The sequence below is a fragment of the Phragmites australis genome, chromosome 15, assembly GCF_958298935.1.
Source record: "Phragmites australis chromosome 15, lpPhrAust1.1, whole genome shotgun sequence".
Lineage (NCBI taxonomy): Eukaryota > Viridiplantae > Streptophyta > Magnoliopsida > Poales > Poaceae > Phragmites > Phragmites australis.
The window spans coordinates 21,119,866-21,135,159 of NC_084935.1; the positions used below are offsets into that span (position 1 = coordinate 21,119,866).

Below are 15,294 nucleotides of genomic sequence, written 5' to 3' on the forward strand. Positions count from 1 at the left end.
AGGTTGGAGGAACGCCGTCCCATATGACAGCAGGGCTGGAGGGTATACGTGATGTGCACGGTTGAGACAGCCACGCATATGGTTGCACGGATGCAACAGTGGATATGGCGGCTAGCGCGTTGGTGGTTTTCTTGTGGATTCCTACCTCTCTTTAGTACTTCTGTGTTCGAAGTCCCCTTGAATGGCTCTACTGTTGGAACAAGAGTTCGTCTTGCCCAAGCAAGTACGGTGATAGTTTCTTCTAAGGAAGTGACTCAAGCTTGGAGACCAAGTTTGAGAGGAAGGAACAACACAAATGTATTGATAGTAAAAATATGGACCGGGCTAGGGGGAGTATCACAGAAAGACTTTGTGATTGTGCTCCTCCGTGCTGCATTGAGCGTGCTCCTTCTTACCTCTCTCTTCCAGGTGACCACGACCCCCTATTTATAAGGTATTACATTGCTTAGTGCACAAATTATCATGATGTACAAATATCATGATATACAAATATCTAGGACCTGACCGAATTACTGGCCCTTATCCTAGATAACTACCTTTTACCCTACATAGAAGATAAATATCTATCGTGGTAACTATTATGGTGCCTGCCCCCTGAGGGGTGAGCCCATTGCCAATTGCGGCCCGATGCCACTCTGCCGAGGGTGTCAGGATGACTTGCATTGTGCTGGGGTGTCAGGATAAGCACCACTTGCACCAGCATAAATCGCCCAACACGTCGCGTTAGGTTGGCTGCAGGGGGGTGTCCTTTCTTCCCTGATATTATCTCTGGAGGCTGGTTACGTCTTTAGGCTTTAGAAGGCTGCATGGGTGTAGGAGAAGTGGCCTAAAGGGGTTCGCAGCTTCTGGGGATAAGACCTCCTACTGAATTCGAAGGCCAAAGGCTCTAGAGAGACTTAGTGTAGATTTGAGTCTTCGGAGGACCACGTACGTGCTGTAGAGGTGGCCCAAAGTGGTTCGCAGCCTCTGGGGATAAGGCCTCCTGTTGAGTTCAGAGGCCGAAGGCTCTAGAGGGACTTAGTGTAGCTTCAAGTCTTCGAAAGGCCACGTACATGCCAGAGAGGTGGCCCGAAGGGGTTCACAGCCTCTGGGGATAAGGCCTAATCCTGAGTTCGAAGGCCAAAGGCTCTGGTCTATTTTCCCCCAATAGTATCGTTGGCCACACCTTTTGCTTCCATGGTCCCTTGTACATACAAATTGTAAGAACAACCATAGTTATGCATCAAAATATGTCAGGTAGCAGGTTCAACAGAACAACCTCCCATGCTGAAATTTGGCCTCACCGGACTAGGACAAGGATGCGTACAGCAAGGCGAAGCGCGGGACACCTTGGCTGCCACTGCGTCATGCTGTCACCGAGCACGGGAGTGAGCTGGAGTGGCGACGCACTTTCGAAAGACCATGAGAGGCCGTGCGAGCGAGAGTGCGGGAGCCAGCAATAAGGAGTCCTGTGGCAGAGCGACATGCTTGGCGTGGGTATGTGGAGAGGCCCGACGAGGAAGTCGCGCGATAGCGAGTGAGCCCCTACGCGAGGATTCGTTTCCCACAAAGATTTCCTGTGACCAGAGTCTCCCATTCGCGAGCTATGTTGGGCTAAACTTTCTTGGGCTGGACGATTGCTTTAGATTCTCCCATTTGCGAGCGTCGCACGATCTTCACGGATGGCCTGATGTCACATGAAGTCACCCCACGACTTCATGGCGTCACGTAAGGGGATCCCGATCCATATATGTTCTAGTCTAATGATTGAGCGCAAAACTATTTAATTGAAAAAGAATCATGTATAGCACACATGCCTCAGCAGTGGGTTGGATCCATCTTGAGTTAGACTTCCAGGCTAGATCATATTGATTCTTTCAACGTTGTCTCTGTAAAAATCTTCTTTTGGCCAGTTACTAAATTTCAGTAGCAAGCACAAATGGTAAAATGGCCTTACATCTCTCAAATATCGATAGCAAATTCACTATTGAGTTAGTCTAATTGCTTTTAGTTAGCAATTATAGTCCTAAACAAAGTAGATTGAAGGTGGAGACAAAAATGACAAGAACCAAAGCGCCATGGTGACCATCTCTCAAGCAATACTAGAAGACATGATGTCCATTGTGGACATGGTGACAGCAAAGGAAGCTCAGGAAGCGATTCAAGAGATGCAAATTGGTGAAGATCATGTCAAGAAGGCACACACACACATGCTGAAACAGCAAATGAACTAGTTGTCACTACCACAGAAAATATCATCCGCACCCCCTCTTCATTGCTAGTTCAAATATAACCGGCAGTGATAACATATCACTATCGGTTCATAAGCTTCAGCCACATATAAAAAGTTGAGCTAGCAAGAACCGACAATGATAATAATTAATTCCGCTGGTTAGTAATACGAACCGAAAGTGATGTATCCGCTGAATCTGCTATCGCCTCCACTGCTTACTCCTAGGACGCCTCCCACACCCGCATCCTCATCCAGTGAGGAGTAGGCCCCGCCAGATGAGGTGTTGCCTACCTCGTTTGATTATGGCATTTTGCCACCTGGATCCCCACGTCAGATGATGAGGTGTGGGATAAGTTCATCAACAAGCCGCTGAGGGCCAAGAAGGCCCAGAAGAGTTCATTGGAGGAGGGTGAGGAGGAGGAAGATGACACCGACGCTAATGATGATGACATCGGTGATGATGATGGCAATGCCAGCGACGACGGTGGTGACAAAGACGATGATGATGGGGGTGACAAGGACGACGTTGATGACGATGACAAGGATGATGCTAATGATGATGGTAGCGGCGACGAGGACAACGACAATGCCGACGATGATGAGGCCGCGGATTTCCATTCGTAGGTCGAGTTCCAACTCGAGCACAACTACTAGCTAGCTAGTTAGCTAGGTTAGACAACGCACATGTTAGGGTTTTCGCGCACCTTAGGGTTTTCGCGCACGTTAGGGTTTTGCACTATCATCTACATGATGGCAGTTTTTGCTAAAATTAGTATAAATAATAGTAACATGATCATTAATGCATGAATGTTTAATTTTTATTTTTTTATTTTTTTTGTCCTAGATGAGTATCATTGCTGGTTGGTAGATAGAACTGGCAGTGATAACCATACAAATCTACCGGAATGACATCAAGGACTGGCAGTGATAGATTGTATCACTACCGGTTCATGTTACGAATCGGCAGTGATATGTACAATAATTGCAGGTTCTAGATTATCATTGCTGCTTATTCACCGCCGGTTCAAAAATTGGTAGTGATATCAATTTTGAACTAGTAGTGATGATATTTTCTGTAGTAGTGTGTGCATAGAGAACTTGGAGACAATTAACAAGTACTCCATAAAGCTCACCTCGCCAATGGGTGGGATCTGCTTGCTCAGCGTAAAGCTAGATGAGAGTGATGTTATCGAGAAGTTGTTTGGCTCCAGATCAATTCCTCTATATTATTCAAACAATCCCACAATTCAGCAATATTATGGGAATGTCAGGCTTAGAGGCGATCGGCAATCCCAAGACCTTTGAGGAAGGGCTCAAGGGATGATGACACTCAAAGGAGGGAGGATAGCACCTTCTAGCCAAAGCCAGGTGGGCAACACCACTAAAGGTGGGCGTAACGAAAGAGGTCGTGGACACAGGCACAAACAGGGTGGAGGCCGAGTGGATGGCAAATGTGTCGGTGATGAAACAAAACTGCTTGACTCAGACCCGGCCAAAGTCAATTGCTTCAACTGCAATAACTATGGATGTTTTGCTAAACAATGTCCCAAACCAAACCGCAAAGAAAGTGCTAATCTTGTCATAAAACAAAATGATGATGAACCCACAATGTTGATGGCATATGTTAATTTGTGAGCTCTTCCACACAATACCGGCACCGAATGAGGAGGCATTGTTGCATGAAGAGAAGGTAGTACTAAAGCTTAGTGGCACCCAAAACAAGGCATGGTACATTGATACGAGTACAATTAACCATATGACGAGCTGCATAGAGAAGTTTGTTGAGGCTAGGGGACACGATTCTGATATAGACTCCCTATCTCTTGTGCAACATTCGCCTGATGTACCAGATACACCAAACACACCTAGGACAAGTACGGGATCTAAATTCCGTGGATCATCTTCATCAGGCACTCCGGTAGCTACATTGGGTGCACTGGTGTTGCATGGATCTTCGTTGCCTATGACATCCAAAGTAAGTTCATCAAAAGGACCACACCAGAAGCGTGACATCCAAAGTTTGTATGATGCCACGTCTCCAATAGCACTGGAGTATTCGGGACTTTATTTGCTAAGTGAGGAGGTGTTCGCAAATTTTGAAGAAGCTAAATAAGAGTCGGCATGGAAAAAAAAGATGGAGGAAATGTGCCGAAGACATCAACAACTTAATTTGTAGATGAAGAAAGTATTTAGCATTAGCAACCTTGGGTTACTCAGCTATTACTTGGGAATTGAAGTTTGTCAAAGCTTCAGGAAAATCATGCTCCATCATACCACATATGCAAGAAAAGTGTTGGAAAATGCGGCATGAAAGATTGCAATTCAACACAAATTTTGATGGAACCCTGCCTGAAGTTAAGCAAAGAAAGCACAAGCCCTCCTGTTGATAAGACACTATTATGAAATATACACTACTAGGATCCTAAGAATGGCCGACGGTTTCTAAACCTTCAGGCATTATGTTATACTGTCAAAAAATGCAATCCCCAAGTATGAACCATCGGGAACCTCCCGTCACGCACTCTTGGTCGGGGATTCACCCATTTGCTGATGGTACCGTCGGCATCTGAATAGCCGACAGTGTATTACTGACGGTTTAACCCTCGGTCATTAGTGGGTCAAACCTGAGTTTAGCTTAATTCTTATCCCAATTTCCGACCGCCAAAGATGGTACAAACCGTCAGGATCGTACGAGGATTAAAAAAATTATAGCAGTTTTAATATAGCATATAGATGACAATAAAATTCGGATAAAATCATACATATTCCGTCATGATTCATGACACAGTTTTTTTATTTTCAAATCTGGATTCTCAGAAACTTCTAAATTCAATATAAACATGCAGATCCTTGTACATGGTTCAAATGCTAACATATTACACACAGAACAAAACTAAATATCCGAAAGAAACTACTAATAATCTGTCCATCTGTGTCTAATCAAATCAAGTCAGTTTTGAGAGTCTTCTGAGACTTTTCACTGGCACCGGATGGCGATCGAGAAAGTCTGAACTAAGTCCTCCAAACACTGCTCCTGCTTCAAAATATACAAAAATGCATGCTGTTAAAAAAAACTTATTGTCGATAATCGGGAAACACATTCCGCAGCTGTGCAAAAGGATAAAATTGAAAAGGTGGGTCTGAATAGGCAAATAACCTAAATTACAGTAATGTAGTTATTGTCTTGATACAAAAAGACTTTCTTATACTTATTGAAAGGGAGCAGCTAATTCTATATTTTTGGAACTGGGAGCAGCTAATGTTAGATGAATAAGTATTGAACTATGCAAGAATGTAGATACCAGTAAAATTATCCAAGTTTCAGTGTATGCTTATATTACAATGCGGAAATTTCTCTAGAATACATGAAGCAATACATGGGACAAAAAATTGGACCAATCAGTGCACATAAAGAAGTAGAAATTAAATTAACCACACATACTACACATAAATATGTAGGACTTCCATGTAATACCTGAATTATTCTTTTCCATTCCTTTTTATCTTCAAGTGTCTTTAGTGCCTTCTTCACTACCATTAAGGGAAACTCCAGTTCCCATGCAACTAATGAATCAAGAGCTCCACAAACTTTCTCCTTTACATTAAACAAATCTTTAATCTACACAAGATGATACAAGACTGATAGTTTTAGACACTCCAGGCAAATGAGCGTCGGGTAGATAAAAATGTGTAATTGTAAAAGGCATCCTACAACAGTTTTTTTTTCTTTTGCATCTTACTTGACATACAGTTAATGCAACTGCAATTTACTAAAAGCATTTTGACGAAACCAGGCAGATTTAACAATTGAAATTGCCACAAGTACTGAAAACCAAAGTTTTGCTGGAGAAGACTAAATTAGAGAACATTGTGTTCCCATGTAATCAATTAATCTAGCATCTCAACAGAACAGTGCACAGGAGTGTATAGACACAACTAATAATCGCAACAGAGAAATGTAGAAGAACCTCACGGGGATATCTCGGTCTTGGACCCCTGACACCACAAACCTGTGGTGCAGTTGTAATGAATAAGCATCAAGATAAGCAGCACCAGCAATATTGCAAAAACTATACGCATGTTATACAGAGGAATTAAGCTCACCACAACAGAATTGAACTTTAAAGGACGTCGGATAGCAGCCCCTTCCCGTTCTAAAGTAAATGCAAGCGACCAGGAGTTTCTCAAGCTAAACATTCTAGTCTGTATTGGCAAACAGTTAAAATGTACAGTAAGAAGATAAGCTACGTACACTGCTGATTCATCGAAGAGACCAACAGAAAAAAATGAAGAAGCGAACTAGAGGGAGCTGTATCTAAAAGGTTAGAAATTGAAACAAGATACTCCTCCCGTCCTCTCTCCCCGCTCGACTACTTGAGTAATCAAAAGAGCAGACGCGATGTTGCCTGGTAGTAGCAGGAGAAGAGGGGAAAGAATGGGCAGCCGCCGTCGCCGCCACTGGGTGGAGCGTCGACTGCCACCGCCGTCGCTCATCGGAGTCGGGAGGGGAGCGATCGCACAACTGCAGCATGCAATCCTAGGGATTTATCTCCCAGATTTTTTTTCTTTTTGTGGGAAATTGCCCAGGTATTGATTATCCGGTTCGGCCTTCGTCTTTCGTGGCCTCCCCATCGGAGAAGCACCAGTCGCTGTTGGGATGGATTAGGGCTTGGGGGCAGCGGCCGGAGGGGTCGTGGGTGGGCGGCGATCGAAGGAGGCAGGGTGGGCAGCGCACTAAGGAGAGGAGGCGGCTCGAGGGAAGGAGGAGGCGGCTGCCGGAGGGGGCGGGTGGGCAACGGTCAGAGGGGGCGCGATGGATGGCGCATCGAGTAGAGGAGGCGGCCCGAGTGAAGGAGGAGGCGCATGGCTTGGTAACGGCGTCGTATTGATAGCAAGGGTTTCAGGAATGGCTGGGCAGGTTCGTTGACGAGCTACCGAGGGGAATTCATTGAATCGTCGGTCACTCTTGATCATAGCCGACGGTGCTAAAGTGAACTATCGGGCATTCACAATAACCGTCGCTCATTCTATACAATAGCCGAGGGTAGTTATGTGTACAGTCGGGGACCACAAAACCATCAGCCATATGTATCTTTTCCCGAGCGATCGTCGGTGAGTCGTTAAAACACTCGGTCAAAGTTAGGATTCTAGTATTGATAGTCAGCAGACTTAGATACCTGCTACACACACCCGGACCTAGCTTTCTCGGTTGGCGTGTTAAGCAAATATATGGTGAAGCTCATGACAAAACATATGGCCGCCATGAATTTTGTACTACGATACGTGAAAAGAACCTTAAACTTCGGTTGTGTTTACAAAAGAAGGAAGGAGACTTGGAGCTAATTGGTTACTCTAATAGTGATCTAACTAGTGATACTGATGACAGGAAGAGCAGTTTAGGCACATTATTATTTCTTGGGTCGAATCCCATTAGTTGGTGTTCACAAAATCAAAAGGTAGTCACTCCTTATAAAGCAGAATACATTGTAGGTTGTGCGACAGCATGTCAAGAGGTGTGGTTGGGACGATTGTTGGTAGATGTGTAACTACATAAGTGAAGAAATTGACCCTGAAGATCGATAAGCAGTCAACAATTACCATGAGAAAAAAATCTAGTCCAAATTGAAAGGAATAAACATATTGATACATGGATCCACTACATTAGAGAATCTGTGCAATCAAGGATGATAGAGGTGCGACATGTTTGCACAGAAGACCAACTTACTGATATTCCAACCAAGTCCCTTGGACGATTGAAGTTTATGGAGATGAGAGAAAAGATCAGTGTATGGATCGTCGTCGGATGACAACAAGATTAAAGAGGAGATTGTTGAGTTAATCTGGCTGCTTTTAGTTAGGGTTTAGAGTCCTAAATAACGTAGGTTTAGATTTTCTAGTTAAAGTAGGAGTAAAGTATGTATTCTAATCTAATCATGATAAGTCTAATATGTATGTATATAAGTAGGACAAGAGATCTAGTTTTGTAACAAGCAAGGGAAAACAAAATAGAAATAAAAAAACGAGAGGCACAATACGTACCTTTGGCCAAGAGTGATTCAGTTTTGCCGTAATCGATGACTTGTCGTATCTTACTGTTTTTTCCTTATTCGCAAGTGCAGCTCAAGTTCTACCACGCGTCAAAGTCTTGGGGGAAGAACCAACATTTACTTGGATGTTTCTCTTCCAGTGTAAGAAAGAATAAGCTGAAGAGTGACGTTTTGATGTCAGTTTCCCAATTCAACTTTTTGCCAAAACAAATAATTAATTTAAATTCTACTAATAGGTACAGGCTTTAACATGTATCATGAACCAGTTGAGCAACTCCATTCTTGTTCTCTGGTATATAAATATTCAACTAAAATGACTTCTAGATCATACTAGATGTCGTAACATTTAACTAATGTTCTCCTTTGTAGATATAAACTCATAGTTATGTCGCGCCTGCCCTTACACGACACGATTCTCATCCGTTCTACCACACGTCCGCGAGAGGCTCATCTAAACCTACACATGCAAAATATAATCACCAAATTGTTAACGCTGATCACATTGATATGTTTTCTCGAAGCATTGACACTGAATTCACACCTAAACCATCAAATCTGCCGAACTAATATAGCAACCGGTGGCTCTAAGCCCATTTGTAATTAGTAGAATAGGCAAAGGTATGGTTTGGGTCATGACAAGTTATCACTCCCCAAGATAAACCTAGGTTCCGTGACTGTGACCTGGAATAAATAAATTTGAGTAGAAAAGGAAGCAGGTACAGCTCTTGGCCCCTCCTGCTTGGTCTGGCTACGAGATGCCAAATGGAGCTTTCTTCTGTATATTTAACTTCGACCACAGTTTTTTGTTTTTTTAATTCCGTGCAACACTAATGCCGTTGCATGATGTGTATATAAGTTGGACAAGAGGGTGGCAGAAGAGCACCATCACTACACCATCTTCTCCAAGCCTTTGAGAGAGTTGACAGATTGAAGGCATGGAGATTGAGAGAGAAACTACTGGCGATGAGAGAGCGAGGAGCTGGAGAGCTAATGTGGCGCAAGAAGATTCTAAGAAGCTTGAAGACAAAGATCAGTTGACCAAGGTTACTTGTTTAACTATATAACTATTTATCTTTCACTCCAATCTTGGGTTCTAGCAGAATGAAGTGAGGTTTGAAGTGACAATAGTTTCCATGGTGATGTTATTGGGGTTTGGGGACAAGTCTGTTGGAAGCGATGTTCTGAATGTTGAGTGCTCTCTTGCTCCAAGATAAGTAGATGTTCATTTCATTCTTTAAGAAACTTAATTTTTTTCATTTGTTTGTGTAACTCAGGAGCCTTCATGGAAAAGGTTCCTGGCTCATGTTGGACCAGGGTTTATGGTGTCTTTGGCATACTTGGATCCTGGAAATTGTGAGCCATCTTCTCTCTCTCTCTCTCTCTCTCTCTCTCTCTCTCTCTCTCTCTCTCTCTCTCTCTCTCTCTCTCTCTCTCTCTCTCTCTCTCTCGCACACATTTCTCACTTTTTTTCACACTGAAACAGTGGAGACGGACCTGCAAGCCGGAGCAAATCACAGATATGAGGTGCATTTTCAGTCCATTCTACGTTATAACAAAACCACGGAAGATTGTTTTTCTTCCTTTTTTGGTTTAATTCGTACTTTCTTTTCGCATGTCATTTCCTCTAGAATTTTTTCTACTTTTTTAATTCCAGAAGATACCAAAAAGAAGAACCTAACTGTACGTTTGTCTTCTACAATTGCCTGTTGCTTTTTCGTGTTTTTCTTTATATAAAGCTCCTTTGGGTGATTCTCATTGGTCTCATCTTCGCAATGATCATACAATCGCTAGCAGCTAATCTTGGAGTGGTGACAGGTAATGGAAAGGCGACGCTAATGAGACGTTAATCATGCCTTCTTTGCATATAATGTAATAAGGTGGCGCTAATGGCCATTATTAAATTTAACACAGGGAGGCATCTTGCTGAGATATGCAAGAGTGAGTATCCAAAGTTCGTGAAGATATGTCTTTGGATACTTGCAGAGGTGGCCGTGATTGCTGCAGATATCCCAGAAGGTTAGAGCCAATAAGACAATCGTCAATTAACAAAGTTCGTCTTCAGTGCCTTCATTGACTATGTTCAAATTAATTTTAAGCTGACTGAGAGGGTGAAAAAAGTATAAGCACATAACACCACCGTCTGGACCCACGCATTCCAATTATTAATCTGCAAGTACCGCAATTTTTTGTTTTAATTAGTTGTCTTAGTCCACCGTTTTTTCCAATAAAATTTTATTGTCTCACTCAAAAATATTTACCAAGTCAAGATCATAGGATGATGCAAACTACTAGCATACATAATGTAATCTGCAATTGCCGTCCTCAGTTGTCTTATCATCTGAACAATAGCAGCAGCGGCAGAAGTTGCAAGCAGAACGATATTCTAATTGTCGCTTATTTCTTACAGCCATTGGCCCTTTCTTTTTTTACATTTCGCAGTTATAGGGACGGCATTCGCTTTCAACATCTTGTTCCACATCCCGGTGTGGGTTGGGGTCCTCATCACCGGCTCCAGCACGCTCCTGCTTCTTGGACTACAAAAATATGGGGTACAGCCCTTCTGTCTTCACTGATAAATGTGTTCTTTAATTAACTTGGTGCATCGTGTGATATTCGCCTTTTTGGGAACATGTAATCAACTAGGTGCGGAAGCTGGAGTTTCTGATCTCGATGCTGGTGTTTGTGATGGCGGCGTGCTTCTTCGGGGAGCTGAGCATCGTGAAGCCTCCGACGGTGGAGGTCGTGAAAGGGCTGTTCATCCCTAGGCTCAAGGGCCCTGGCGCCACCGGAGACGCCATCGCCCTCCTTGGAGCTCTTGTCATGCCGTAAGAGGAACCGAGCATGTACTTGAATAATACTGTTTTTTGACATATTATAGATGCTCTCACTGCCGGAAGGAAATGGGATTTTTTTTTTTTTTGGCACGACAAAAAGAAGCATGGTCAATGGTTTGGGAAAAAGAGGAGAGGTTGAGAATGAAGCTACGCTAGAGCTCCACATACACAGTATAGTAGTTGCGTGCCACGAGCGTGTTATATATTACCTATTGGCTGTCGAATAATTAAAGCAAAAATAATCGTGTTCACTTCAGCAGGGCTAAACAATGTTCTTAATCCATCGATTATTTGCAGACACAACCTGTTCTTGCACTCTGCGCTGGTGCTGTCGAGGAAGACGCCCCCATCAGTAAGAGGAATCAAGGTCAGTTAAATAGTATCATCTAGCAGAACACATTTATTTTTTAATCATTGTAGTGGAATTCAGCTCAATGATGTACATGTCACCCCCTTGGATTCGATCGATTCAGGACGCCTGCAGGTTTTTCCTCTACGAGAGCGGGTTCGCGCTGTTCGTGGCGCTGCTGATCAACATCGCCGTCGTCTCCGTCTCCGGGACCGTCTGCTTCTCCAGCAACCTCTCCACCGAAGACGCCGAGAAATGCAGCGACCTCTCGCTCGACTCATCGTCCTTCCTCCTCAAGGCACTATATCGATTTGCTTACCACTAGACTATAGCTGTGAGAATTGTCGTTTTAATTGATCCTTTTTTTTCTTGGTTCAGAACGTCCTGGGCAGGTCAAGTGCGATCGTGTACGGTGTGGCCCTCTTGGCGTCTGGGCAGAGCTCCACCATTACAGGCACATACTCTGGCCAGTACATCATGCAGGTACCTTTCACAGTGATTATATTAACTTAGAATTTAATTGATTAATTTGTACGCTCAGTTGATATTTACAAGGTGTGGTTTCACTTGGCATGTCCACTAGATTAAACTTTGATGATTAGGTCTTTTGCAGTATACTATATATTCAAAATCCACTTTACTTCACTGAAGAAATCATGCTTGTCCAACTAACTCCTGAACTATTTTCTGGATCGCTTAACCCATAAACTTTGGTCAAGCAATCAAACATGAACATAACCCCGTAATCTTTTTTCTATTATTAATAGCTAGAAAATCATGATTCCGAATGGATTTTTTGTCAGAATTTACAAAGTTAATTTGATTCTAGAATGTGTTGGCCCTTTTAAGCCATCACCATTTATCCAACAAATTATTAAAGAACTTTGAAATTCTTTACATTCTATAAATATATTGCTGGTAAAGTCAGTTATGCTAGTCCTAATAGGATTTCACCAAGTGTAAGCAATAAGCGCCACAAGCTTTAACATGGGCCCTTGTTCCTTTCTTGTTACGTACATACAGGGGTTTCTGGACATCAGGATGAAGAAGTGGCTGAGGAACCTGATGACCCGCTGCATCGCCATTGTGCCGAGCCTAGTCGTCTCCATCATCGGCGGCCCCAGTGGCGCCGGCCGTCTTATCATCATTGCCTCGGTGCGTCACACACCCACCACCTTGAAATCCTTTTTCGTCACACATATATACATACATATATATAGCGAGAGAGTGTTAATTTTACAAACCCGCCACTTTCTTGTCTAATAGTTACAAAACCATCATTTTTTGCGGCTATTTCACAAACCCACTATTATTTTAGAGTTCCTTCTCACAAAACTACCACTTCTGTGATTCCGTCCGTCTACCGTTTGAATTCACTATTCATCGATAGTACTGTTTATGGGTCCAACTGTCTTCTTTTTCTTAAAAAATTAGTGGTCTGCTGTTTCTCATAAAATCCTATAATATTTTTTACGTATTCCATAATTCATGTGCAACCCAACTTAATTAGATTCACACAAAAAATCCTGTAGATTTTAATTTAAAATTCTCCAAATAAGACTACTTTTATAATTTCTAAAAATTGTTAAGGGCTTAAATAAAATTCCAAAAATCTGATAAAATTCACTAATACTCTTGTTATATGATGAATAATTTCTAAAATTATTTTGATCCCTAGGTTATATGGTGAAAAATTGATTTCCTTTGTAATGCTCTATTTCCATCTATTTTATCACGATGTATATAAATGAAGCATTACAAAGGAACTCACTTTTTCACCGTATTAACTAGGGCTGAAAATAATTTTAGAATTTATTAAGTCATATAATAAAAATATTAGTGATTTTTTCCAGATTTTTTAGATTTTATTTAAGTCCCTAACAATTGTTAGAAGTTATAAAAGTAGCTTTTTTGATAATTTTAGTTTAAATTCTACATAGGACTTTTCGATGATCCAATTAAAATGGGTTACACATAGATTATGAAACATGTACAAAACGTTCTAGGATTTTTTGAGAAACAGGAGACCACAGATTTTTGGAGAATCAGAAGATCGCCGTGCCTGTGAACAGTACTATCGATGAACAGTGAATTTCAAACAGCAGACTGACAGAATCGTAGAAGTAGTAGTTTTGTGAGAAGGAACCCTAAAATACTGGTGGGTTTATGAAATAGCCAAAAAAATGGTAGTTTTGTGACTATTAGACTAAGAAAATGATGAGTTTGTGAAATTAACTCATATATATGTATAGGGGCGCATCCACTATATCCATATGAGTGTGCACACGGCTTTAACTGTGATTACTAGTAAATTAGTAATTAAAAAGTGTTTAACTAATAAAGGGCACTAATCCTGTGATCTAATTAAAGTGCACAATAATTAAGTGTGCCTTCTTGATCACCTTCTAAATAAAACAAATAAATTATAGTAATTTTGGCTGTGACGTTCCTTGCAGATGATACTGTCCTTTGAGCTGCCGTTTGCCCTCATCCCACTTCTCAAGTTCAGCAGCAGCAGCAGCAAGATGGGGCCCTACAAAAACTCCATCTACGTAAGCGCACACACTAGCTCAACAAAACTACGTCTTTGTTGCTTGCTCTTGGCCACACGTACATGCATGCTTGATGCATCCATGCCTGCAATTTAATAGCTTGAGATACCCCACACGTAGCATGAGCCATGCACAAAATGTACTAATGGTCACCCTGCATGCCATGTTCTTGATCAATCATACGTGCTCATCATGCAAGCTCTGGTAATAAACATCCAAACTGCACAAAACAAACTAGTTGCATGCATGATCCAGGTCCGGCATATGCAGCAGCCAAACTAGAGGCATCCTTTACTGCACAGGAAATGATTGATGAGAAGATCGATCAGGAGAGCATGCAGTTTTAGCACTTGCGCAAGCGACCGCATGCACCGACGTCGGTCCCTACTGTTGAATTTTACGGATAGGAATATAGTAACAATTTATATCCTTGCAGATTATCGTGTTCTCGTGGCTGCTGGGGCTGCTCATCATCGGCATCAACATGTATTTTCTGAGCACGAGCTTCGTGGGCTGGCTGATCCACAATTCCCTCCCCAAATACGCAACCGTGCTCGTCGGCATCGTCGTCTTCCCGCTCATGCTCATCTACGTCTTCGCCGTCATCTACCTCACCTTCCGGAAGGACACCGTGGTCACGTTCGTCGCCGACTCCTGCCAGGCCGACGCCGAGAAGGCCAAGGCGGCTGGCGAGGACGACGACGATCCCGTGCCGTACCGACAGGACCTGGCGGACATCCCTCTCCCGCAGTAGAGAGGCTAGAGTCTAGCTAGTATATATGTACTGTTACTCATACGGCACGGCACGGCACGTGCCAACCGTTGGTTTATCTTTGGACGGTTCTGATTGCTCGTAGACGGATACATTTGAGGTGGGCCATGCATATAGCTGTGTCGTTCAGTTAGCATTTTGCAATCGGAGGTACGGTCCTAAGAGTATATATGTATCTTAGATTCATACAGGGTTTAATATAATCATTTATAGTGGGTGTCGAGTGTAAATTAAACATGGAGTAATAATTTTGCTGCAGTCTTCTTAAGTGAGTCTCAGTACCTTTCCGAGGACCGTAAAGAACCTGTTCTCACAGGTCACTGTCTGGATAGAGTCCAAGCGCTTTTTCTTTTTTTGTAAACAGATATATAGCGTACTGTAGTGACCGTGACCTTGACCTGGCCGCCCTTGCTCATTAATTTGTTGGACATAGAGTACCAGATATAGCCTTTTCTTTAGAGCAGTAACTATCATAAGCTAGTACATTGTGCATTGTGTATTTTTTATTGTTCCTATCGTTCTTTACTC

The 15,294-nt window shown here is 42.6% G+C and overlaps 2 protein-coding genes and 1 long non-coding RNA gene across 4 annotated transcripts; 2 read left to right on the plus strand and 1 right to left on the minus strand.

Annotated features, from left to right (window-relative positions):
- Positions 1 to 2,057: 2,057 nt before the first annotated feature.
- LOC133892191 (pheromone-processing carboxypeptidase KEX1-like) lies at positions 2,058 to 2,836 on the plus strand. The gene is made up of 2 exons (XM_062332903.1): positions 2,058 to 2,157; positions 2,547 to 2,836. The coding sequence occupies exons 1-2, from the start codon at positions 2,058 to 2,060 to the stop codon at positions 2,834 to 2,836; spliced, it is 390 nt and encodes a 129-aa protein (XP_062188887.1).
- A 2,223-nt stretch (positions 2,837 to 5,059) lies between these two features.
- Positions 5,060 to 6,685, minus strand: LOC133893246 (uncharacterized). 2 transcript variants are annotated; one of them, XR_009904459.1, is made up of 3 exons: positions 6,587 to 6,685; positions 5,688 to 6,415; positions 5,060 to 5,249 (listed from the first exon to the last, which is right to left on the minus strand). It is a non-coding gene; the product is annotated as an uncharacterized LOC133893246 (long non-coding RNA). The 2 variants fall into 2 exon arrangements; XR_009904460.1 differs by having other exon boundaries at positions 5,688 to 6,222; positions 6,317 to 6,675.
- Positions 6,686 to 9,068: 2,383 nt separating this feature from the next.
- On the plus strand, positions 9,069 to 14,996 carry LOC133893245 (metal transporter Nramp5-like). Its single transcript, XM_062334224.1, has 13 exons — positions 9,069 to 9,302; positions 9,534 to 9,612; positions 9,743 to 9,783; positions 9,996 to 10,074; positions 10,171 to 10,275; positions 10,699 to 10,808; positions 10,903 to 11,084; positions 11,391 to 11,460; positions 11,567 to 11,740; positions 11,821 to 11,925; positions 12,466 to 12,597; positions 13,899 to 13,994; positions 14,431 to 14,996. The coding sequence occupies exons 1-13, from the start codon at positions 9,195 to 9,197 to the stop codon at positions 14,746 to 14,748; spliced, it is 1,599 nt and encodes a 532-aa protein (XP_062190208.1). The 5' UTR covers positions 9,069 to 9,194; the 3' UTR covers positions 14,749 to 14,996.
- The last annotated feature ends 298 nt before the right edge of the window (positions 14,997 to 15,294 follow it).

Excerpts from the sequence above, each read along its gene's own strand:
- LOC133893245 (XM_062334224.1), top strand. The coding sequence starts at position 9,195 with ATGGAGATTGAGAGAGAAACTACTGGCGATGAGAGAGCGAGGAGCTGG. Across the intron at positions 10,276-10,698 it reads TGCTGCAGATATCCCAGAAG|TTATAGGGACGGCATTCGCT; the intron begins GTTAGAGCCAAT and ends TACATTTCGCAG. Across the intron at positions 11,461-11,566 it reads CATCAGTAAGAGGAATCAAG|GACGCCTGCAGGTTTTTCCT; the intron begins GTCAGTTAAATA and ends CGATCGATTCAG.
- LOC133892191 (XM_062332903.1), top strand. The coding sequence starts at position 2,058 with ATGGTGACCATCTCTCAAGCAATACTAGAAGACATGATGTCCATTGTG. Across the intron at positions 2,158-2,546 it reads GATTCAAGAGATGCAAATTG|ATGATGAGGTGTGGGATAAG; the intron begins GTGAAGATCATG and ends TCCCCACGTCAG.